This window comes from Chenopodium quinoa, unplaced genomic scaffold, assembly GCF_001683475.1.
Source record: "Chenopodium quinoa cultivar QQ74 unplaced genomic scaffold, ASM168347v1, whole genome shotgun sequence".
Lineage (NCBI taxonomy): Eukaryota > Viridiplantae > Streptophyta > Magnoliopsida > Caryophyllales > Amaranthaceae > Chenopodium > Chenopodium quinoa.
This window is the reverse complement of record NW_018745003.1, coordinates 3573561-3597304: the sequence shown is the minus strand read 5'-3', so window position 1 is coordinate 3597304 and position 23744 is coordinate 3573561. Positions and strand designations below refer to the sequence as shown.

General features: G+C 34.4%; 2 protein-coding genes across 5 annotated transcripts; both read right to left on the bottom strand.

Moving 5' to 3' along the window:
- Positions 1-14418: 14418 nt before the first annotated feature.
- Positions 14419-18638, bottom strand: LOC110707953. Of its 4 annotated transcripts, none has more exons than XM_021886039.1 (5): positions 18001-18638; positions 15817-16073; positions 15511-15598; positions 14881-14947; positions 14419-14803 (listed from the first exon to the last, which is right to left on the bottom strand). In XM_021886039.1, the coding sequence occupies exons 1-5, from the start codon at positions 18054-18056 to the stop codon at positions 14744-14746; spliced, it is 528 nt and encodes a 175-aa protein (XP_021741731.1). In that variant the 5' UTR covers positions 18057-18638; the 3' UTR covers positions 14419-14743. The 4 variants fall into 4 exon arrangements, with proteins under 4 accessions (XP_021741731.1, XP_021741733.1, XP_021741732.1 ...); XM_021886041.1 differs by having other exon boundaries at positions 14881-14926; positions 18001-18636; XM_021886040.1 differs by having other exon boundaries at positions 14419-14797; positions 18001-18437.
- A 685-nt stretch (positions 18639-19323) lies between these two features.
- Positions 19324-23009, bottom strand: LOC110707952. The gene is made up of 3 exons (XM_021886037.1): positions 22908-23009; positions 20214-20370; positions 19324-19746 (listed from the first exon to the last, which is right to left on the bottom strand). The coding sequence occupies exons 2-3, from the start codon at positions 20363-20365 to the stop codon at positions 19596-19598; spliced, it is 303 nt and encodes a 100-aa protein (XP_021741729.1). The 5' UTR covers positions 20366-20370; positions 22908-23009; the 3' UTR covers positions 19324-19595.
- Positions 23010-23744: the final 735 nt, after the last annotated feature.

Here is a 23744-nt window from a genome sequence, read left to right as displayed (position 1 = left end):
ATAAAAAACAACATAAGTAGCTAAAATTAAGACTAATTTTGTAATATAGAATTTTGATCCTTGAAATTAAATAATAACAAGAATACTTACAAAATTAATCTCTAGGAATGAAGTAGTATTTTTCAACAAGAAAGATTACTTCACTTATGTTTTATCAAGAGACTTATGTATATATAATTCTAATACATGCACCTAAATAATTTTTATTTCCATATATAAATTAAAAAAGTGACTTAATAATGAAGAGAAGTCATGTTCATATAGCATGGTTCTCTAATACAATGAACTATATATATTACAAATGTTGAAATGTGCCAAATACAAATTTTATAATATGATTCTGAATTTGATTGGTTAACATGTTGATTTTGTTTAGACAACATAGAATAAATTGATTTATGCACATTAAGGATTAATTGCATACCTTTTAATTATATACACGCAGCATAAAATTTGTCTGGCAATTTATAAAATTACGAGGATCCGAGTCATTGATGATATCAATGAAGATAACACGAACCACAATAATTTCATTTATGTACTTAAAGTAAAGTTTCAATCATTTTTCATCATCAATTAAGTTATACAACACATTATATATATGGATTGAATTATTACAAATTAAGTTATATATATATATAGTCGTGATTATTACAAATTTATGTATATAAGATAAATTTATTACGAAATAGTTAATTTCAATACTACATAATGATTATATATTTTTAGTACATTCTAGCCAGTAGTAATTAATAATTATTCGTAATTTTCAATGATAAGGTATATAGTGTATATTATACAGAGTATGATGATATTATCATGCCATTATTCACTTTTGATAATAATTTAATTATCATTTTGAAGATATCAATGCATAATTAATACACTAGCTTAGTCAATTGTCAATATATTTTGGTATTAAAAATAAATGCAGGTAAAATTATACAAGTATTAAATTGATTGTATTATAAATTTAACATATTGTTGTTAATTAAGATATAATCAACTAATCAAGTAGCATTTTAAAATAACATATGCATGCAGTTTCAATTCTTAGAATTTGTTGTGTTAACGGGATCAATTGTTAGTATATAAATTTAACATATTGTTGTTAATTAATTAGGATATAATCAGTACTGTAGCACTTCATATAATATGCACATTCTTAGAATTAGTTGTGATTTTCTTAAGGGGATTCATTACTTATTATGCCATATACATGCATGAACCTTTGAAAGCTAAAATATCTTGAATTTTCTAGATTTGATCTATGCTACTTCAATTCATCTACTTAAAATTAAGATAATCTAAACTCATGTAAGAAGCAGTCGTGTAATCCCAGACGTGTTATATAATTATACTTCTTCCATTCTTCAAAGACGTACCTACCTTTTGTTTTATTAATTACATGTTCCTCGAATATCTTCTTAATATTTTTATATGAAAAACAAAGATCGGATCAACAAAAGATTTAAAATATATCAAATTGGATTTCAATGAAAATAAAATCAAAATCTAACATATTCATGTATTTACTTTTGTGTATAGTAAATTTAATTAAGAACAATCACTGACCTTATTGGACTAGCACAATTTTTATTTGAGCAATAGAGTATAGACTAATGGTGTGTTTTATTCACTTATCTAACCTTATCTTATATTATACTATAACCTTATCTAATAAACTTATTTCAATTGTAATTTGAACTTAAGTTACCCTTATCATAATAGAACTTATTTTTCTTGAATTGAACTTATTTTAGACCTAAAATAAATAAATATAAATAAGGTGAATAGAATAAATCTTTAAAATTTAACATATGACCTAATGAGCATGCAGTGACCTATCTAGTAAGTGACTCGGTCCTTAGTCATCCTAGCCGGACAGACCGGCCACCTCTACATACAATTCTACCTAGCTAGGAATTATTAGAATATATATTAACATTATTCCGATAATAAATCTTGAGTTTCATATATGGAATTAGTTAAACTCACAATTCTACCTAGCTAGGAATTATTAGAATATATATTAACATTATTCCAATGATAAATCTTGAGTTTCATATATGGAATTAGTTAAACTCACAAACGACGTGAATGTGCAAATGTTGGAAATTGAATGCATCAAGCAATTAGTTAAATTATTTTGATGTCTCGGTTCCATGTAGCAAATTTATGTAAGTATTTTCATCGAGAACGACATAGTGACAGGAGGAAAGAGTTGGTCAACCAAATAACATAAATAAATCAATAAATATTAATTAATAAAAATATAAAAGTACATACGTAATAAACTTGCCCTTTTTTGGGGAGAAAGCTTACCAATTTCACTACTACACTAGGACAACAAATAATTAAATAAATAAAATAACATAAAATAATTAGACGGTCCAAATATAATAATAGTATATGCAATGAACTTTGGTTAGAGTGTTTTAAGTCCAATGTACAACAAAGCCAAAAAGTGGTAAAGTGTGTTTATTAGACTTTAAGAAGAAGGATTAGAATTGAATCAATGTACGTGTACACATTATTTTTGTATATTTCTTTATATAATAAGATTTGGGGACTATGTGTGATATCAACATTATTATTATTGTCTATTTTGGTGATGATCTTATAGAATAGTACAGAATGAACCCAATGAATTTAAGTGTGCATTTATGATGCATGCCGTGACTCTTTCTTTCTTTAATCGTTAATTAATTTGTATTGTTTAATTGTTTGGGATTGTCTTTAGTGAAGGTTGTTTGTTTCGTGCATAAATTAGAAGGGGAGAGAGGAGAAAAGAGGGGGGTGGGGGTGTTAAGGTATAAATAGTTTCGTGTCGTTTATTGTTGTTATATATTGTAGTTACGTAAGTGAGGCATAAAAATTTATGGTATGTAGAAAATTTTAAGAACTAAACAATTAAATACGATGACTTTAAACAACGAACCTCCTTGAGAAAAATAGAAGATTATTAGAATTAATGTGAGGGTATGAAATCAATTATGGGGTTTTAACTACCTTTCGCTTAAGTATTAAATAAATAGTATCAAAGCTAGAGTGAGAACAAGTGAGAATCACTCTAATCAAGGGATATGATGGACTTTTACGATTTTATATGATTTATATATCAAGATAGGACTAAGACTTCAAAGCTTATATTAATACTTCAAGCTCAATCTTTTTGTTGACTTGATTTTTTTCCTAATTTATATGCAAGTCAAATACCAGAGTAATCGACTAATCCTACGCACTAATAAGTTGTTAATTTATCATCTTGGTGTTTGTGAATCTAATTTCAAGAGCCTTTGACTCTTGTAGCATTTGTCAAACCTTCAAAGAAGCTCTTGATTGACTCGTAATTTAATATAATTTTTGAAAAAAGAAAAAAAAAACCAGCTTTGGGGAAGATTACATGCATATACTTTTCAACTTGCAGTGCTCATTTGCATTTGAAAAAAAATAAAAGTAATCGTATTATTATATGTTAAGGAAATGCAATGAATTTGGCTGTGTGAAATATACTTCGTATAATACTGTCCGAAGTACGGAATTTTTATATGAAGAATCATACGTATATAGAATGTTACAATTCTTGAAAACACTACGTACTAAAGTACTGATTGTACTCCCTTAAACCTTTGTCCGTCCCTAATTGTTTGTTCATATATCACATTTTATTTTACTTCGAGTGTAAATATATTTTTTGTTGAATGAAATTAATAAGAGAAATAAATTGATGTGATTTAAATTAAGTTATTGTGGCTAATTTTAAAGGATAATTAACTAGCTGTTGCACCTCAATTATCTCCTTAATTCACATGGGAAACGTAGTTGATCTTATGATCGAACCAAGAATGTCAGAGCTATTCAGTGGATCGTCTGTATGCATATTAATCACATAAGATATAAGATATATGCAGATATATTTAATGTAGTTGTTGAATATACCTGTGTTCGATTTCTAATAAATTATGTTATTCAACTACGTAACATAATCTAAGGTGACCATGGATAATTGGTCTAGTTAACCGGTTTAATCTTGGGAGTTGGAGGCAAGCCCCATGCTCAAACAAAATACTATGTCCGATCTTTTAAAATCTAGCTAGCTAGTTGATTATCCACTATTTAGTTTGAATAAAAAGATTTGAGTCACGCCAGGTAATAATATGATGTTTTGAATTTTGATAATGTTTAGTGGAGGAGTAAGGGCATGATTGTTTCTCATGATATTAGAGCCTTACAAATACATAGCACGGCACAATATTTTTAATTTTTTACTTGTACAGTGGTCTTCATAACCCTAGCAATTTTCATGGTAATTCCACCTCCCAATTCGTAGTGTTAATGTTATGTTGAATTGAAAGTTGTGGTAAGGATTAACATATCAATAATCAATTGTCATTATAAGAGAAGTTTAGGCTATTATAATAATTTTGGTAGTCTCGTTAAAATTTGAAGATAATTTTCACAAAATAATAAGACGACTAGCTAGCTATTTTTTTTTCACCAACAAAACAAACACACGAAAAGGAAAGAAACGATAACAAACAAGAAAGAAAACAAGTAATTTATCTAAATTCAAACTAAAACATCATATTCAAATTTATTTCATTTACAAAACTAGACAAGTTGGCTTGAACTTTAATTTTAGGTACATAGTACGAGCTCAAATTCAATATTATTCACTAGGTAGTGATAGATTGTACTCGCGCTAACAATGACAACTTGAGTATACATTACCCTAATGGAAATTCTAGATCTAGAGCTATCACCATTTCATAGCCTCATAATCCTATACATACGCACGTAGCCTCATCAAACAATCAATCTATCTAGGTACAATAAAATATGCCCATACATGCATCTCTTTTAATCTCAAACTAATTAATTGCAAATATCTCATCATTAAACTTGCCAAAAATTAAAGCAACCAAAAATTAGTTGTAATATCCAGGGTCCAGCAATTAGTTACGCAAGTTGATAATCTAATAGCATGGGGAATTAATTGGATTCATTGAAGCTAAAGCTTAATGACAAAATCATTGCGAAAAATAAGTTGATACGAGTCGTATTAGTAGTAGCCAAGTAGGTCCAGCTACAATTAAATATATAATTAACTTTATAATATGATTTAGTGGCGATTGACAATTACGTTACAAATCTTACAATATGCACAACTAATTCCACACGTACCCAGATAATATCCTTGTCTTAAAAATTTAATACTCTCAACTTGTTATAGAACTTTAATGATTCGATTCATATAATTCTCTTGTCAGAAAATATCAAGCTTGAGTTAAAAAAAAAAAAAAAAAAAAAAAAAAAAAAAAACAACGTGGTGAAGAAAACGAAAAATATCAAGCTTTGATTTTTTTTTTTTTTTTTTTTTTTGAAAGCAAGCTTTGATTTATTTGTCAGAAAACAACTTATTCTATTTGGTTTTATCACTTTTATGCAACTAACATATATTTCAAATGATAGTAAATCAGTAATTACGAAATTAATAAACTCCCTCGAAAGAAAGGGCAATCTCGAGAGAGAGAAAAAGCGATCTCTATCTCTAGGATAGAACCCCACCGAATCTCCGATTAATCTCTGCGTCGAAGCCTGTTAATCATCATCGATGGCAGAGGAAATCACCAATCTCTATGCTCAATTGGGTATCCGTGACGTTGAGCAGAAGCCTATTGACCTAGGAACCCTTCCTGTTGGCGAAGAGGAAAATAAATAACCTAACGCTAATGCTGGTTGGAAAATTGCTTACACAGAGATCTTACAACATCGAGGCGTTCAAAAAGACTATGACTAGCATTTGGGCTCCGATTCATGGCTTTGCTATTAGGGTTCTTAGCCCTAATCTCTATGCTTTCCAATTCTTCCATTGGAAAGATTATGAAAAGGTCTTGAAAGGACGACCATGGTGTTTCGATAATATGCTTGTCCTCTTGAAAGGATTGATGGAGACGAGCAACCGGAAGATGTCATTCTCACGAATTCTCCCTTTTGGGTTCGTATCAAAAATCTTCCCTTTAATTGACGAACTGATGCGCATGTTAGAGCTATTGTAGAGGGTATGGGAGAAATTCTTGAAATGGAAGATGATATTCTTGGTGTTGGGCGTTATCGGAGAGTCAAAATAATGCTTGATACATCTAAGCCCTTGAGGCGCTTTCAGATGATCAAGGATCGTCGAGGCCGAGAATTACAGGTTAACTTTGCCTATGAAAGGCTTCCATATTTCTGTTTTGCTTGTGGCATAATGGGACATGCCGAGCGAGACTGCCATACTGCTGAGGAAGAGGAAAAACAAGAACAATTGGGGTGGGGGATAAACCTTAAAGCTACTCCTAGAAAGGGCTTGCTGAAGGAATTAGAAGATTTGGAGAACCTTAAGGCAAACAGGAAGCTATCTTTCACACCTAAACCCCAGCAGGAAGAGAGGGGAGAGAAAAGGGATAGCAATGCAAGTGATCATCTGGGCAGTGAACAGATTACACCATCGGAAACTCGAATCATAGCCCCTCCTCCTACATCTCAGTCATCAGTCTCTATTGTGTTGGAGGAACAAGTCTATGTTTTTGGTGATCACGGAACATCTAATTCTTCACAAAATGTGGAGCAGATAAAAACTCATTCCTCAAATTCTATACGGGCTACATCAACAAGGGGTTGCACCTGGAAGAGGGTAGCTCGTGCTCAGACGAATGAGGATGATGGGATCACTGCTCTTCCTATTAAACGTGGCTTGGAGGAGCTGGGTGTTGGAGAGATGGATATGGCTGGTGAGAAGAAGGCAAAACAGAGTGAGGGGGGAACTATGGATGTATCTATGGCGGCAGTGATTGGTCTAGGACAATCCCGCCTCTCGCAATGAGTGTATAATGCTGGAACTGCCGGGGTTTGGGCAATTCCCCGACGGTTTGACAGCTTCGTAGGTGGAGCATCAAATTTGCCCCTGATATGATTTTCGTATCAGAGACAATGATTAATAAAACAGAGGTGGAGAAAATTAAAGATCGATTAGGCTACCCAAATGCTCTTGGGGTGTCAAGTCGAAGCAAGGCAGGGGGGTTATGCTTACATTGGAAAGAGGGGGTGGACTTTAATCTGATTTCCTTTTCTCAAAATCACATATGTGGAGATATAAGGAACCCGAGTGGGGAGATTTGGAGGTTTGTGGGACTTTATGGCTGGCCACGGGAAGAAGATAAACAAAATACGTGGCTCCTAATCCGCAACTTGGTTTCTGAGGAGGACATTCCTATTTAGATCGGAGGTGACTTCAATGAAGTTTTGACGTATGATGAGATTGAAGGGGTGTGGATAGAGAGAGATGAGAGATTGTAAAATTCCGGAAAGCAATGGATGATTGCAATCTCAGGGACTTGGGGTATGATGGTAGTTGGTACACTTGGGAGAGAGGGCTCTCGGTGGATAACATGATCAGAGAACGTCTAGACCGTTTCATGGCCTCTCAAGCTTGGGTGAACCTATTTAGGAACTATAGGGTGGATCATCTGATGCGCTACCGCTCCGATCACGCCGCCATTCTACTCTCCCAGAACACGACTAAAAGCACCAAAAAGAAGAAGAAAAAATCCAGCAAGTTTGAAACTAGCTGGCTACTAGATGAAACTTACGAGATCAATGTGAAAAAGGCCTGGGAAAATTCTGTGGGGGAGGTTGTCCTTGATAGAATTGCATCTGTGGCTCGAGGCCTTAGAGCGTGGAGTGGTAAAAACTTCCACAAACTTGAGAAGCAGATTGCTGAGGCAAAGGAGGCCCTCCATATGGCTCAAAAGAGGAGTGTCTCGGCTAGTAGCGTGGAGGAGTGTACAAGGCTATAAAAAAAGCTTGATGATTTGAATGAAAAGCTGGAAGCTTACTGGTACATTAGGAGCAGAGTTGCAGAGGTCAAAGATGGAGATAAAAATACTAAATACTTCCATCATAAAGCGTCTCAACGGAAGAAAAAGAACTTCATTAGGGGTATTTATGATGTTGATGGTGTATGGCAGAGGGATGAGAAAAGCATTGAAACAACGATCACCAAGCACTTCGAACATATTTTCACCTCCTCGAACCCGACAGAAGACATTATTCAGGAAGCCCTTAGTACCATGAGCCCAATGATCTCAGAAGATGCAAACAGAGAGCTCACTAAACCCTTTTCAAAATAGGAAAATCTATGGCGCCCTCCAACAAATGCAGCCTTGCAAAGCTCCGGGTCCGGACGATATGCATGCAATTTTTTACTAGCGTTTTTGGCACATTATTGGTGATGATATTGCTTTGTTTGTGAGTAACATTTTACATGGCTCTTGTTCCCCTAGCCGTGTGAATAAGACTAATATTGTGCTAATTCCAAAGGTAGATAAACCTACTACTACTGCCGAATATAGACCCATTGCTCTTTGTAATGTTCTCTATAAGCTTGTTTCAAAATCGATTGTGATGAGATTAAAAAATATTCTTCCTGAGATTGTGTCGGAAAATCAGAGTGCTTTTGTTCCTGGCCGCCTAATTACTAATAATGCCCTGATTTCTCTTGAATTGTTCCATACCATGAAGAAAAAGTGTAAGGGAAGAAAAGGTTTTATGGCCCTGAAACTCGATATGAGTAAAGCTTATGACCGGGTTGAATGGGGTTTTCTGCGACGACTCCTTCTCACTATGGGCTTTGATGGTCGTTGGGTTAACCTGGTGATGAACTGTGTATCCTCGGTTTCTTACTCCTTTGTGATTAATGGGGAGGTTTGTGGTACGGTGACCCCCTCTAGAGGGCTCCGACAAGGAGACCCCCTATCACCGTATCTTTTTATTCTTGTAGCTGATGTCTTCTCTAGCATGTTACAGAATAAAGTCCGAGAGAATAAACTGCATGGAGCAAAAGCTAGCCGGAAAGGACCAGAGATATCTCATCTTCTCTTTGCTGATGACAACTTACTTTTTACCAGGGAAACTCGTCAGGATTGTCAATCGGTAGTTGATGTACTCAACCAATATGAACAGGCATCCGGACAAAAAATTAACTATGAAAAGTCGGAGGTGTCCTTTAGTAAAGGTGTCGAAGCTGATCGAAGAGAAGAGCTGATGGATATTCTTAGCATGAGACAGGTAGATAGACATGAGAAATATCTGGGAATCCCTACAATAATGGGTTGGTCGAAGAGAGTTGTGTTTAGAGCTATACTTGACAGAGTTTGGAAGAAATTGCAGGGGTGGAAGGAGAAATTCCTCTCAAGAGCGGGAAAGGAGATCCTCCTCAAATTAGTAATTCAGGCAATTCCTACATACCTGATGGGGGTCTACAAATTCCCAAGTTCGATTATAACACATATTCACTCTGCCATGGCCAAATTTTGGTGGGGCTCATCAGAGGGGAATAGGAAAACTCACTGGAAAAGTTAGAAATCCTTATGCACCCTAAAATGTTTTGGGGGTATGGCTTCAGAGATTTGTTTGTTTTCAACGATGCTTTGTTAGGAAGGCAAGCTTGGCGTCTAATTCAAGCTCCAAACTCTCTCTTGGGGCGTGTTTTTAAGGCTAAGTACTACCCTAACACTGACTTTTTGGGCTCCTCTCTCGGGTTGACAGGAAGTTACTCTTGGCAGAGTATATGGTCATCGAAGGCGCTTGTGAAGGAAGGTCTGTTATGGAGGGTGGGCAATGGTCGAAATATAAACATTTGGGGTGATCCTTGGATTGCTAATTCTGAGGGGCGTTTTCTTTCTAGCAGGGCCTCTACAAATCTACATAAGGTGTGTGATATAATTGATGAAGATAGAAGAGAGTGGCGAGTGGATGTCATTGAAAGTTGCTTCAATGACAGGGGTAGACGAAACATCCTGGCTATCCCTATTAGTGAAACTGATCAAGAAGACGAGCTTAGTTGGGCTTTCTCAATGACTGGGTTGTATACGGTCAAGTCAGCATATATGCTTGGGAAAGGAGGAGATTTTGACACCTTCCATCAAGCGTGGGTAGAAATCTGGAAAGCTAAAGTGACCCCCAAAGTAAAGCATTTTTTCTGGCGTCTTTGCTCAAGTACGCTGCCTACTCAAAGCCTTCTTCTTCACAGACATATGATTGATAACGCTTCATGCGCATAGTGTGGGACTGACTTGGAAACCGTGGAGCATGCTCTTGTGGGCTGATCAAGGGTTAAAGAACTATGGGCTGATTGTAATTGCAACCAGATGGCGGATTGGAGTTCAACCTCATCCTTCTGTGATTTGGTGGTAGGCTGGAAACCTTTTGACGATAAGGTGAAGCAACGAGGCATGTTCCTCGCTTGGTGTTTGTGGGGGGGAAAGAAATCGCAAGGTGTTCGAGGACAAAACCACACCGAATGAAATCCTCACCCAGCGTGTTTTCAGGTATGTGGAGGAGTTTGACAAATATACCACCCGTATCTACAAAGCTATCACGCCCATTCCCTGTCACAACCCAAACAAATGGCTTGCTCCCCCATATGGCATTGTCAAGATAAACACCGATGCATCCCTGTCAGAAGAGGGCTGGATTGGCTTGGGCATGGTTGCTAGAGACCACACAGGGCAAGTTCTCTGGGCTGCTACAAGAAGAGTGAAGGCTTACTGGTCGCCTGAGATTGCAGAAGCGAAGGGCATACTTAGAGCACTAAAGCTGGCAGCATACCACAAGGATATAATCCTAGAATCAGACTGCAGTTTAGTTATTGATCGTCTGTCAAAAGGAGCACGATTCTCGGTTGAGCTTGATACAGTCCTGGGTGATATTTTTTTCATGTGTACATCTTTTAATTCGGTTAGTTGGTCTCATGTAAGACGGGATGACAATAGTGTTGCTCATTCCTTAGCTAAGCTTATTCCTTTCGGAGTTGAACAAATCTGGGAAAACACTTATCCTACTGATTTTGCTTCCTATGTACTCATGGACTTATTGTCTCTTTGATTAATACAAGCCAGCTTGCCCTCAAAAAAAAAATATTTCAAATTATTGTTGTAAAAAAATAAAGGTATGTCATTCCCTAAAAAAAAACAAACGAATATATCAATCAAACTAATCCCCCGTTATTTAAAGATTGCCCCTCATTGTCTTTGTATGGATATAACCACAAATTCTCACTAATTTATAAAATAGATTTGTTTCATTGTCTATTTTAAATTATCAAAATTTTATAGTATATAGAAATTGGAGGCGTATTTTAAGAAAAATTTATAATATTTACATATATGGAATTGGTCTGATGACGTATTTTAAGATATGTCATAGACGCCGTAAAATAAAGTCAAATAGAATAAATTGTAAGGGATAGAGACAGTTATAACTTAAAACTTGTATACGGATCGGAGCACTACAGAAATAAATTGAATTGATAATTGGCATCATAACGTATTTAAATTACAATGGATCCGAATTGAGATTTTATTTGGAGATGGAGGTAATACTCCTACTTGGAGCATTAGAGAGCCTCTAACTATATTGGATTTGAATTAGAAAGAATGACATGCATGTGGTGCAAGTAAATACACACTTGAACCTTGTCTTTTTCAACCCCCTTTTTTCGGTAAGGAGAAGGGCCCTATCAGGGCGGAACCTTTCACAGGTCCAACCCGATATGGGTTAGCGGACTAGACAATCTGGAAATAGGGGGGAAAGGGTAAAGGAATCCCCACCCCAAATTGCCTCTAGTGGAATTTGACCCCACAAGCTTTTGGTTGTGAGGTGACAAACCTTACCACTAAACCAAGCTTTGCTTGGTATTTTTCAACCCTCTTAGGGTGACTATCACATCAAATGCATAATCATTATAAATACATTAAATTGCATAAGTATATAGTATAACCGTGCACATTATTCATTGGACTAATCTCACTTTGTAATTTATTGGTTGATATCAACTTCAAACCAAACTCAAAACAAATAAATATGAATGGCTGATTAGCAAAACATTCAATGTACTTTGCCTAGATTAAACAATGTAATTAGCCTATAAAAAACAAAATTAGCTTCAAAGCCGTGTAGAGTGTTGACGCGTCTTAGTTTGCTGGCTTCTCTTAACTATAATAATGATGATTACAAGCTGATAATATATGGATTAGGCTTTAAGCTGTTATTTGAGCTTAATTAATTATTAGTGCATTATATATTGGTGACGACCACAACTTGGATTTGAAAACTTGTGCAATAATAAATTGTATTGAGAGAGATGGAGGGATGAGAAAAGCATGCATCTACTATTTGTTTGATTGGTGGAAATAAATAAAGAGTGATATTGCATGCTAATAATTTTATGAGTAATTTTATTTATGAGAATAATTTTTGTGTCAATGTTGATGGTAATGTTAATTATTTTTTAATCTATCAATTTAACCACCACGATAACTTTTAATAAACCATGTTAGAGGTTGAATTAATCGATCCAGAAGTTTAAGCCGATTATTGGAATATTATTGGTTTTTATACTCTAATCATTATTGTTATGTAACTACTTTGAAGGTGATATTGAGTGTAAGAAATTTATGAAAAGATAGAAAAAATGGTTAGATAGGAGTTTCTTTATGGCCTATAGGATATTGACAAGTAATAACTTATCTTGTAAAATTTCATACACTCCTCCATTCTATTTACACAATTGACTTGATATGATTAACTCCTCAAATTTTGATTTACTTTAGTTTATTAAAATGGATATATAACATTTTTTAAAAATTAGTCAAAGTAATTTATAAATATTTCAAAAATGAAGCAAAGTTGAGATTTTTTTTTTTAAAAAAAAAATATATTGTAAAATAGCTACGAGTATTAAATACAGTACATTTTTTTTTCCCGAACTACTATTGATTGTGTCTTACTATGTTGTCACCTATAAAGGCTAAAACGTAATGTAGAGTCGTGTATAGGTGTATACAAGTATACATCATCTTGCATGATAATGCAAACAGCATACTTATCCTAAGAGTTCAAATGGCACCTATCCTTTTAAAAAAAAGTTTTGGACTTCATTCTATTTGTTGAATACTTCTAATCTAATATCCTCTTTTAGAAAAATTCATAATGTTATCATCTACATCAGCAAAAAGCACAAAATTCTGCATGATGATAGGGTCATTTATGTAGACATGAACAAGAAATGAATGTCTGGCATGAATATGGCATGCTAAAAAAAATTTAAAATATTATATAAAAATAAAAATTAATTAAAATAATAATAATAAAATAAAAAAAAAACTATGATTTTGGCATGGACTAAAGAGGAAGAATGGCATGTGATTTGGAAGGATAGAAAGAGAGGAAAACAATTTTAGCCAGGATCACAGAATCTGTGTTATTGACTGACATCTTTTTTAAAAAAAAAAATCGTTTAAAACAGTATTTTGCATAAATGTACAAGAAAAAAGAAGATAAAAACTTAAAAATGAAGCCAAATTCATGGAATTTCTTGGGATAATACAGTGTAGTTTGAATGGATCACCTACTATTCTAGCTACCTTGATTTATTGAGGTTTTATATTAGAATCTCGTAAATGTGGAAAATCATCAGTAGATATTATTATACTTGTAGTGTACAATACGGATCTTTGTTTGTTGGGATCATTTAGCAGGACAGGTGTTTAGGATGTAGGTGCGTTGCACGGCTTCATTTTCGATAAATTAGGGGGCGTCCGAGTATCTATTATCTATATATCATATGGTGTTGACAAATGTTGAACATTAATAAAGAGCAATTGTTTAATGTTGTAAATCAAATTTTGTATACTTAAGCATAATTATTGTAAATAAAATCATAAATGTGGTTTAACCCAAAAAAAAAAAAAAAAAAAACCTAACTCTTCACTAATTTTACAAGTTTGTCAATAATCTATATAATTCGTATTTATCAATTGTATTATAGGAATGTATCTACACTAGGCCAGATTTTAATTATTAGTTTTCTCAACAATAGTTGGTCACTTTTTACTAAGTGAGTTGAACTTTGAGTAACTTTTTTTTTTTATATATTGCTTTAATATGTCTTTTCTAAATAATGGAAGATGAATGATGGTAGTGATAATTTAACTCATTTTCTATAAAATTCCCCATTCAATATTCTACTACGTATATATGAGCAATTAGAAACAAAAAATGATTGAGAGTGAGGGATAGTTCAAGTGGTTAAGCTTTCCTCCCGGTTCCAGGAGATCCAGAGATCGATTCTCACCCCTGCCCTGATGGCTCTCTAAACACCAAAAAAAAAAAAAAAAAAAAAAAAGGATTAGCCTAATCAAAAACCGGTTCACTAGTAAATTGTGAAAGGGAGGACAATTTGGTAATTTCATTTAAAGATGACGGGATCCAAATTGAATTGAATAACTCATCACTCAAATATAACCCAAAAGGCCAATATAAATGAAATCAAACCAACTCCAATCTAAATGGCTCGTTCACACATACTCAATATTAACACGAATTTTGGTGTTCTTAGACAAAATATATCATGTAGTGATGTAGATGTATGTTTTGAGTAACATCACAGCATGCTTAATTGATCTTTGTTTGTATTTAAGAACATAAATGAAAAATACCAGTCCATTTAGCAACAGAACTGGAAATGAACGTTGTGAACTACAGTAGGAAAAACAAAGCATACATGGGTATATAAATTAGCTGTGTTAATCAACATCTATACATTGGTTATAAGGCTTCTTTGCTTACAAATTCTCCTAAGAATTCCGCATTTCGAAGTATCGAGAAACTGAAATTTGTTATCTACAGTTCATGTCTTTCAGTCATACAATCCTTCCTGCTCCCATACATCAACTAGAAAGTCTACCATTTCCTGCCACTCCAAAAACAGTAAACTGTAAGCACCAACTGACATTCATGGCATGGAAAAGCCAATCTTTGTAAAAGAAAGCTTACTGATAAAGGGATGGGCCGCCTGAATCGCTCCCTGGAGCTAAGCAAGCTGTCATACGTAGCATTTAGACTGTGAAACACATGTTTCTATGATGGTAAGAAAATATATTCCATATTGTTCACGACTGAATGTCGCAGCTGAACACTTCGTAGGATCATATGTATGTATTAAGACTGATCAGTTATTCGTTACTCTCTTAGAAACTCAGCACCCAACCCTCAACGAGTTACTTAGTTGAGTAAGCTTTGTTCTTTATCACCCAAGTTTCAGGTTGAGTAAGCTTTGTTCTTTTTCACCAAAATTTCAGGTTGAGTAAGATCAAATGTGTACTAATAAGTTCAAATATGGATTTTCAGATGAAAACAAACTAAGGCTAATTATAACATATGCAAAGACAGACTGCTTCTAGTTATCATGCACATTTGCTTCTCAACCCCGAGCCCCTAGGGCCACGGTTTTTCATTTGTAGAAAAAGGATAGTTTTTATTAATTTCATTGCAGTTTTGATACGTATATGTAATGATATTACAGGAAATAGCGGCATTTGAAGGGAGTTGGGGTGGGGAGGAACATAATCCAGCAGATGAGTAACGTAAGTGACTGATATCATGTGTTTTAGAAAAGGTAATAACCTGATTGCCGGTCCTATGGTTTGATGATCTTCATTTGATTTTGTAGCTCCAATCCACTGAAGACGGATTTGAGTCCAGAGAAGAAGACCTGCAGACATGAAATCATCAAAAAATCAATTTTTTTTCCCAGGAGAAATTCATGAAAGTAGTGATTTACAGCCCTTGAAATGATTGTCTTATGACATTACAGTCCACCCAGAGGTGAATGTGGATCGCTTGCAAAAAAACTGTGATTTACAAGAGGAGCTTCTAGTAGAGAAATGTACAGTATATATAAAAAAGAAAAAAAAAGAAAAAAAAACTTGCCAGGATTTACGAAATCTGTGTGGCAGTGCATGCTTGCTGATCCGATATCAGAAAGAAAACTGACATTCGATGTACTGAGTGAAGACATGCTTCGTTGTGATAGACCAATCGGGTTGTCCAAATCACCTGTGCTGGTACCCCAAAAGTCATCGGAAAGATTTTGTTTCTCCACCACCTGGCCCTGGCATCGTAGTCCTTTTGTCGGATAATCATCTACAGGAGTGTGAGTCGGTTTTGCACAGCCTCCCAAACAGCTACTGCGCTGTCCAAAACAGATTCATGGACATGTACAAGCACATACTGGATTCAATTTTCACCAAACATAACATACATTTAAGAAATTCAGGAATTACCAAAAAACACAAGACAAACCAATCAACATGAACAACAATGTGATAGTCAAGTGGAACCTCAATGGTAGAGCTCCCAACTTCCAACCTAGGAGTTGGGGTTTGGTTCTTACCTCACCTTGAGTTGGGAGCTATTGTATACAGAAGTTTGATTCTCCTTAGAACTCTTAACAAAATAAAAATAGACACGGGTGCTAATCTAGATCTCTGGCATCATAGCGGCCAAGATCTCATGTCTATCCTAGAAAAAGATCCCACCAAACCCAAACTAGCAAAGCATCACAATATATGGAAATTCCCAAGCGACTTTCACGACGTCATACTAAATTGCTTATTGAAGGTAACACCAGTAGTTATGAACTTATGCAAGTAGATATGGAACAAGTTGCACTTATGATTAGAGTACTTAGATTTTAAAGGCAATTTGTCTTCAGTTGATATTGAAACAACTGAACACACAGGAAGCAGATAAAGAGATGACAACTTTTAACAGAAAGAAGATTGTAATCCTGCTAGATTTTATTTTGAATTGTAGCCCTAGATGTGATATATTGATTGATAATGCCATTCAAACATAGTACAAATTTATAGGTTAAAGTTGTCACTCATCAGCATTATGCGAAAACACACAATCAAATTAAGAAAAACATAAAACTTGCACTCTAATGCAAAATGATATATAAAAGGATTCAAAAAGATTAAGAACAATCAGATTGGTATATTGAACTTGACAGATCATTTAAATAATAAAAACAGCATTGCAATTGTCATAGAATACAGAACAACATGACTACAATGACTTAGCAGATAGCACCATAAGTAAACTGCAGCTGAATTAGAGTACTTCTGACTTGGTGAAAGGAAGGAAAGTTCACCTAGCACATACAGGAAGTAATTAATAAGTGATACAGGCATGCATATAGCCACAAGTGAGCAGATTCGATGTTAATATGATAATCAAATGAGTTCTTGCATAGATGTTTTTGCCTCTTAGGGCTCTAAAGCGCAAATGGAAACCACCATTTAGTTTAAAAAATGAACCTTGAGAGCTTTTCATCAAACTAACTGTTAATCCCCCCAAGGCCAAAACAACCATGACCTATTCCTCATAATCAGTAGCGTTCTTTCTTGTGCTCATTTATATAGCTCAAATACACCTATCAACAACAGTCTAGGAAGCTGTAAATCAATTGTTTTGAGATCAGCAATTTTCGCAAATCGAACATGATCACACAGTGACACTCTCAGTACTAAATCGTAAGTAATTAGCTAGGTGCAGCCTGCAGGGCCAATCTTTTATCTCAAAATCATTCAATTTGAGACAATCACAAGGAAGTATATGGTAAATCACACTTATTTTAGTTCAAATTGCAAGTGAAAGTAGGCACTTGGCAGGTTGAATATCAGAAATCTGCTTCCTTCCATACACAACATTGCAGTTTAAATAAGCCACCAGAGTTTACTTGGTCAATAAACTATCTCCATCACACCATTAAAAGACATTATTAACTGTTAACATTTGCACTTGAGCATCACCAATTCAGCTGAAATATCAACTAATCCCAATTTACAGTCCCAACAGTAAACCCACCAAAAAAAAAAAAAAAAAAAAAAATAATGAGAACACAAAAAATATACATATACATGTAAAAAAAAAAAAAAAAAATCATTAACCAGACCCATATTCTATAGTTTATCCAAGAGGGGAATAACAGTATAAAATCATGAAAATACTGTACATAAACTAATAAACAATCATTTTGGAAAATGAATAATTAAAAAAAAAAGTTGTGAACTTTGAAATCAGAAAGAGAATTAGAAGAAGATGGCATACCCTATGCAAGCAAGGAAGCTGTTGATCCAAGAAGTAAAAGAGTCATAAACAGTCATTGAAACAAACCCAGAAACCAATCTGTGTAACTGAATGAATAAAGGGTTTAAGAAACCCAGAAAAAGAAAAAATTAATGGAGCTGGTTTTAGTAAAGAAAATTATTTTTTTGGGGGAATTTTTGAAATAATTGAGAATTTAGAAAGACAAAATATTTGATGATGACAGAGATTATTGAATCAATTGTATAAGAGCTGGATGAGATTAATTGGGTTATACTATTCTCTGAGTTTTGTTTTGATTGGCCCTTGGCCTTTTGGGTTATTGAGTAGTTCAACTGGGTTGTCGTTTTCTATCCTATCTTGATATCTTCTTCAAGTTTTACCTTCCGCAATTATCATAGTAATCCATTTTATTAATTAATTGAAATTATAATAGTGTCTTTTTTTTTTTTTTTTTTTTTTTTTTTTTGGTATAGCATAGACGGTAATGTTTCGAGAATTAATCTTGGGTTTTCAGTGTTGGTATTCACCTCTAAGATTACTGGCACAATTAGTTTAGTTGACATCGAGCTTGTCAATTTTGGGCCAGTGATCTTTATCGATTCTGATCAAAATAGAAAGGGTTAAAAAGAGGATTAAATGCTAATGCAACCTTAATTATTGTACCATAAGACAAAAGGATAAAGATGAAAGTAGAAAATATATCTTTGACTTTATTTGTGGAAAGAGTCAATGTCTTATAGAGCAAGTAAGGTGTTCAAAGTCTTTGTGTGTTAAACACTAATGAGAAGAAAAAGAAAAGTAAAACAAAAGAACACTACTTTATCACCTTAACAGAAATAAAAGAAGAAATTCTTAGAGCTTAAGGATTTTAACATCAATACCTAGGATAAAAGGTTGGGCACTGAGATTAATGGATGGTAATTTTCTATCCTCGAGGTTTAAGGCTTGTATGTTTCACCTTTATGTTAAAAATGAACTAAAATAATAACATTAGAAAATATCATAAAAAGTTAATGATATAAAAATTTGAATAAGTTATCAACCCAATAATCATTACATTAATGACATTTAGGTTTATATATTTGTAATAAAAAAAATGCGATCAAAATTATACAGGTAAATAAAAAATTCAGTAATTTTACACCTTTCATATACACCCGAGTGCACATAGAGATAGGTGTACCCAAGGGTGGATTTTTGGTCATTTGATATCCTTTTGTGCTCATTTTAAGATTTTAAAATGAGCAGAAAATATCCTTCAGAGTGTATGTAATTTATTTTTTAAGTAATGCTGAGGGACAACAAAAAGAAGTTGACAAAATATTGAGAACTGAGGAAGTATTTACTTAACAGCAAGAATATAATAAGCAGAAAATACAAATTTCTCATCAAAATGCTCCAATTTTAGGAGGAAATGAGTAGTTTAGAGCAAGAGAGGTCAAAGCATAGGACATACAGAGAATAAGCAAATACTAAAAGGTGAAATACTATGGCTGATACGTACAAAATTGTCATTAGCTAAAAAAAGTTTATGCAATTGTAACAGAAATTTCAGTGTATATAATTTCCTTGGGTACTTCACAATAGCTAATTACTTAATTGCCTTTCTTGAACAGAAGCGAAGCAATAGCATCCCTCCAACCAAACAGTGCTGCAGGCTGCTGTACTTTAGGCAAAGCAGACGCCAGACCAATGCGCAAGCTTGGGCTGTTTGAAATCAATGGCTTTGAACTTATATCCGCAGGCCTGAATGTTCAATATGAAAAGGTATTAGAGCACCATTGATGCTTTCAATATGAGAAAGGCAGCTACTTAAACTTACATAAATACTGTCTTGACTTCATGCCCAATTGATATTCTCTCTAAACCAACTTCATTATCATTTGCTACACATTTTTCACTTTTCAGTAATTGCAAGTATTATTCATCAAGTGATACACACGTTCATTACGTATAAGCTGCAGTATATACACCGAATATGATAGTCCTTGTATGACAAACCAGATAGGAAAGTATGATTAGTATAACTACATGGAGGGACCAACCTTCCAGCTTACTCAATATTGTTTACTAAGAAGAAATGCCAAGGCAAATGATTGGTTACCCAAAGTTACAAAGTCCAAAAAACTGATCAGAATTCTCGATGCAAACTTCAGCAGCTGAACAAAAAATATAGACTGGAACAGAGAAAGGAGATACAGTGGATTACATACGTGTTTATAAGGGGCCCTTCATGTGCAAAAGTTGAGAAGCCTTGCCGCTGCTTGTGCTTGGGTTTGGCACTGCAAAGTACAGACACACGACCACGACGTTTGACCACCTTGCAAAACTCACACATCTTCCTTACTGATGACCGCACCTTCATGGTTACTGCATTTGTAATTTTTGTAAGGGAAATTCTTCAAATTAAACCCATCATCGCCCCCCCCCCCCACCTCCCCCCATTGGGGAAAGGGGGAGACGTCTTAATGACACACTGATCTACAAAAGATTTTGTGCTATCCCCCTCCCCAATTTCATCAACAAACGAAAGAGCCCTGGGAGGTCTTTGAGGAGGGTTTCCAAAGGCAGACCAAAACACATGTTTCAAGATCCATTAAGAAACATCTAATATGAACCTTACACATGGAGGCAGCCTGACAGGTGTTCACATGTCAAATTAGGAATATATTGCACAGTAAACAAAGGTGTTTCATCATTATAATGAGTTTAGCACAAAATCAATCCGCTCTACAAGTCTATAGTCCGCGATAATTCCACTTATACTTCATATTATGTAATGGACATGGCACTATGCTTTTCAAGCAAATGATGCAATTGATGAAGGTACGAGGAACAACATCATATTAAGAAAATCTGTATTGAAATTGAAGATTTCAGTGTTACTATGACAAATTTTCTCCAGGCTTCAAAAATCAAAATTTACCGAAGGGCTCATAATCGCAATTATAAAGTAAGTGTTGAATAAATCCTTTCCCCAGTACTTAACTCAATATTTCGCATCCCTGAACCCCGTGATCACCCCCAAATCAAGGCCTGAGTTAACATATTTGAATATATAATGACTTCATCTCAATCCTTTCTTCCTTTTGTCTCTCAGCCTTGGTCTAATAATTATAGGCACCTCTCTTTTATAAGGGATAGGATCCAGTGCCATTTAACTCCAAACAACTGTTTCCAAAGCCATAGGACTGCTAGTTCTAAGATCTCTGCAAGATGTCTTAATTTTACAAAACTCTACAGTATAAAAAACCCATAGAGGCTAGACAAAACTACTCCTAAAATAGACTGACGAACAATGTTTAGGTTAATGCACGTCAGGTTTTTCAGACTGGAAAATGTGGTAGCACAAATCAAAAAGGACAATTTTAGCCATTATAAATTTCAGAGGATAGGGAAGAGATGTAAGGTGTTAAAGACAGTGTTATCATCAGATTGATTAGGAAACTCGACAACAGTGTACATTGTATGCCTTCAATGTGAGCAGAAACACAGCTGCAGTGCTGCCAGCCAGGTTGCCATACCCAAAGTAAGAAATCTTTTAGTCCTTTACTCTTAGTTGGCTTTTTCATGTACAGAAATTTTTTTGCTGCCTTCTGTGTTGACATAGAGACGCTCAAGTGATTGACAAAGAACTAGGGCTTGGTTACAAAATTCAACCTTAAATCTTAGATGCATGAAGCCCTTCCATTTCACAAATCACAGCCTAGAGATGTTAGGTGCACAATAACGGATTTTTTAAGCGTTCAAGTTTATCTATGGTCTTTATTGATCACCATGGGATTAACCAAAGTTAACACTGTAAACAACCGTCCCACAACTAAAACAAACCTGTGAGATCTTTACAGAAAATCACAAACGCAATGTCTCTTCTGCCACCTCAATTAATTCAACACTCCTATTCCTCAAAAAGGATAGATGAAAGCGGAGCTTAAGTGAGCATCATAATCCCAATATAAACTATGTAAGTGGTTGTTTCTATATCCCTAACCCCTATTAACCAAAATACTTGCTTATAGTACAATATATTTCATACAACCTAATCTGAAACCTCCAAAAAGTAACATACCGTGGGACACTAAATATTCAAGTACTTGGACTTCCCACTCGCACTCCTCCGTTTATCAATAGATAGAACATACTCCATATGCAGGCATTTAGCGATTGACAATCAGTTGCCTCTAACAAAGACCCTCCAAATGGAGCTTTACCAGAATTACAACATACTTGAGCAGCTATAACACTCAAGCGTATGAGGTTATACTAATATCAATCCACCCAAATAAACTACAAATCCTCTAATAGCACAACTATTGCACCTATCAAGATCAGTGACAAGCAAGCGCCTCGGTTGAAAGAGGCTTCGAAATCGTTAGTGCATCGCTCATTGAGAAACTTTGCAACTTAATTCACTTAATTTCTCGTATCCAACCTCAGTCCATTCCATTCCATTCATTTAAATGGGCATACAAAGCATCAAAATTTAAAATGCACCTTTGAAGAGAATCTCATACAGAAAACAGCAATTGTCAAAATTAAATAAGGACCAATAAATTCATCCCAGAACCCTAAAATTGAATTCTAATCACAGAATTTACAACAGAAAAATTAACATTTGCCCAGATTTTACATTTTCATTATATTCCAATCAATCTTTGAATAACCCTTATACCCAGATTATTATCCAAGTATATTTCCCAAAAGGATTCAACAAAATATCATTTTAATCGAATTCAACAATTTTAATTTTTTCTTTCACACCCATCAAATTTATTTCACTAATTTCCACAAGTTATTCAGAACCCATTATCTAATTTAATTTTAACAATTTAAGAATTCAAATAATAATAATAAAGCAGATCATGAAAGATATTGTTACCTGATTGATTACAAAGATCAAAGCTCACCTCCTACAACTTTAGCTTCTAATTTCCACGAACTCGGAAAATAGTAGGGTTTTTCAATTTTTCCAGAATTAGTTAAAATGGAGTTTTTAGACTTTCTAAACAATATGGGCCTTCATATCGGTTTATCCTTTCATCTATTCTTTTGGGCCATTTCATGCTTCTAATATTATTTGGGTCATCTTTATTTGTTGCATTCTGTAAAATTCCATGTACTCGTAGTGTATAAAAAAGTAGATGTGATAGATGATAATGTATCCGTAATACTCTAGTACTGTATTAATTTATTTAATGTGGTAGAGTGTAAGATTTTAATAATATAAACATACGAGTAGAAAAATAAATTGTGAAGACAAATATGAGACAGATGAGCAATATACTTTTTTTTTTTTTTTTTTAACAACAAAGAACTAAAAGAAAAAATAAAAACTAAACTGTAAAGCGAGTAAAGTTAACCCTACACCCATTTGCTAGATCATGGGCTCTTTGAACCTGGTCTCTACCAACCTTCCACGCCACACAGGAATAGTCACCTCCTCTATCAATAAACGTGGTGCCATCACTCGTAGAATTCCAAGCCATCCCGGCATTTTTGATTTGTTTTTGCCAGGAGCAATATTCATTTTAAGTGTCTAAGATTTGACATACTTTGTGTTAGGCCGTATAATGTATTTATTTAACTAATTGTGTAATGTATAGTTAGCTCTTTGGGCTATGTAGTGTTAAGCCCAATAATTTGTATATATATACTCTTCTTTACAGTAATACAAACCACGGAAAAATCATTTTCTAAAATCATTTTCTAGCATGGTATCAGAGCCTCTAGAATTCTAAAACCCT

Coding starts and splice junctions, on each gene's coding strand:
- LOC110707953 (XM_021886039.1), bottom strand. CDS start 18,056: ATGACTGTTTATGACTCTTTTACTTCTTGGATCAACAGCTTCCTTGCT. Junction 16,074..18,000: donor AGCTTCCTTGCTTGCATAGG/GTATGCCATCTT, acceptor TGGACAGCGCAG/TAGCTGTTTGGGAGGCTGTG. Junction 14,804..14,880: donor GGCGGCCCATCCCTTTATCA/GTAAGCTTTCTT, acceptor CTGTTTTTGGAG/TGGCAGGAAATGGTAGACTT.
- LOC110707952 (XM_021886037.1), bottom strand. CDS start 20,365: ATGAAGGTGCGGTCATCAGTAAGGAAGATGTGTGAGTTTTGCAAGGTG. Junction 19,747..20,213: donor GAAGGGCCCCTTATAAACAC/GTATGTAATCCA, acceptor TTGAACATTCAG/GCCTGCGGATATAAGTTCAA.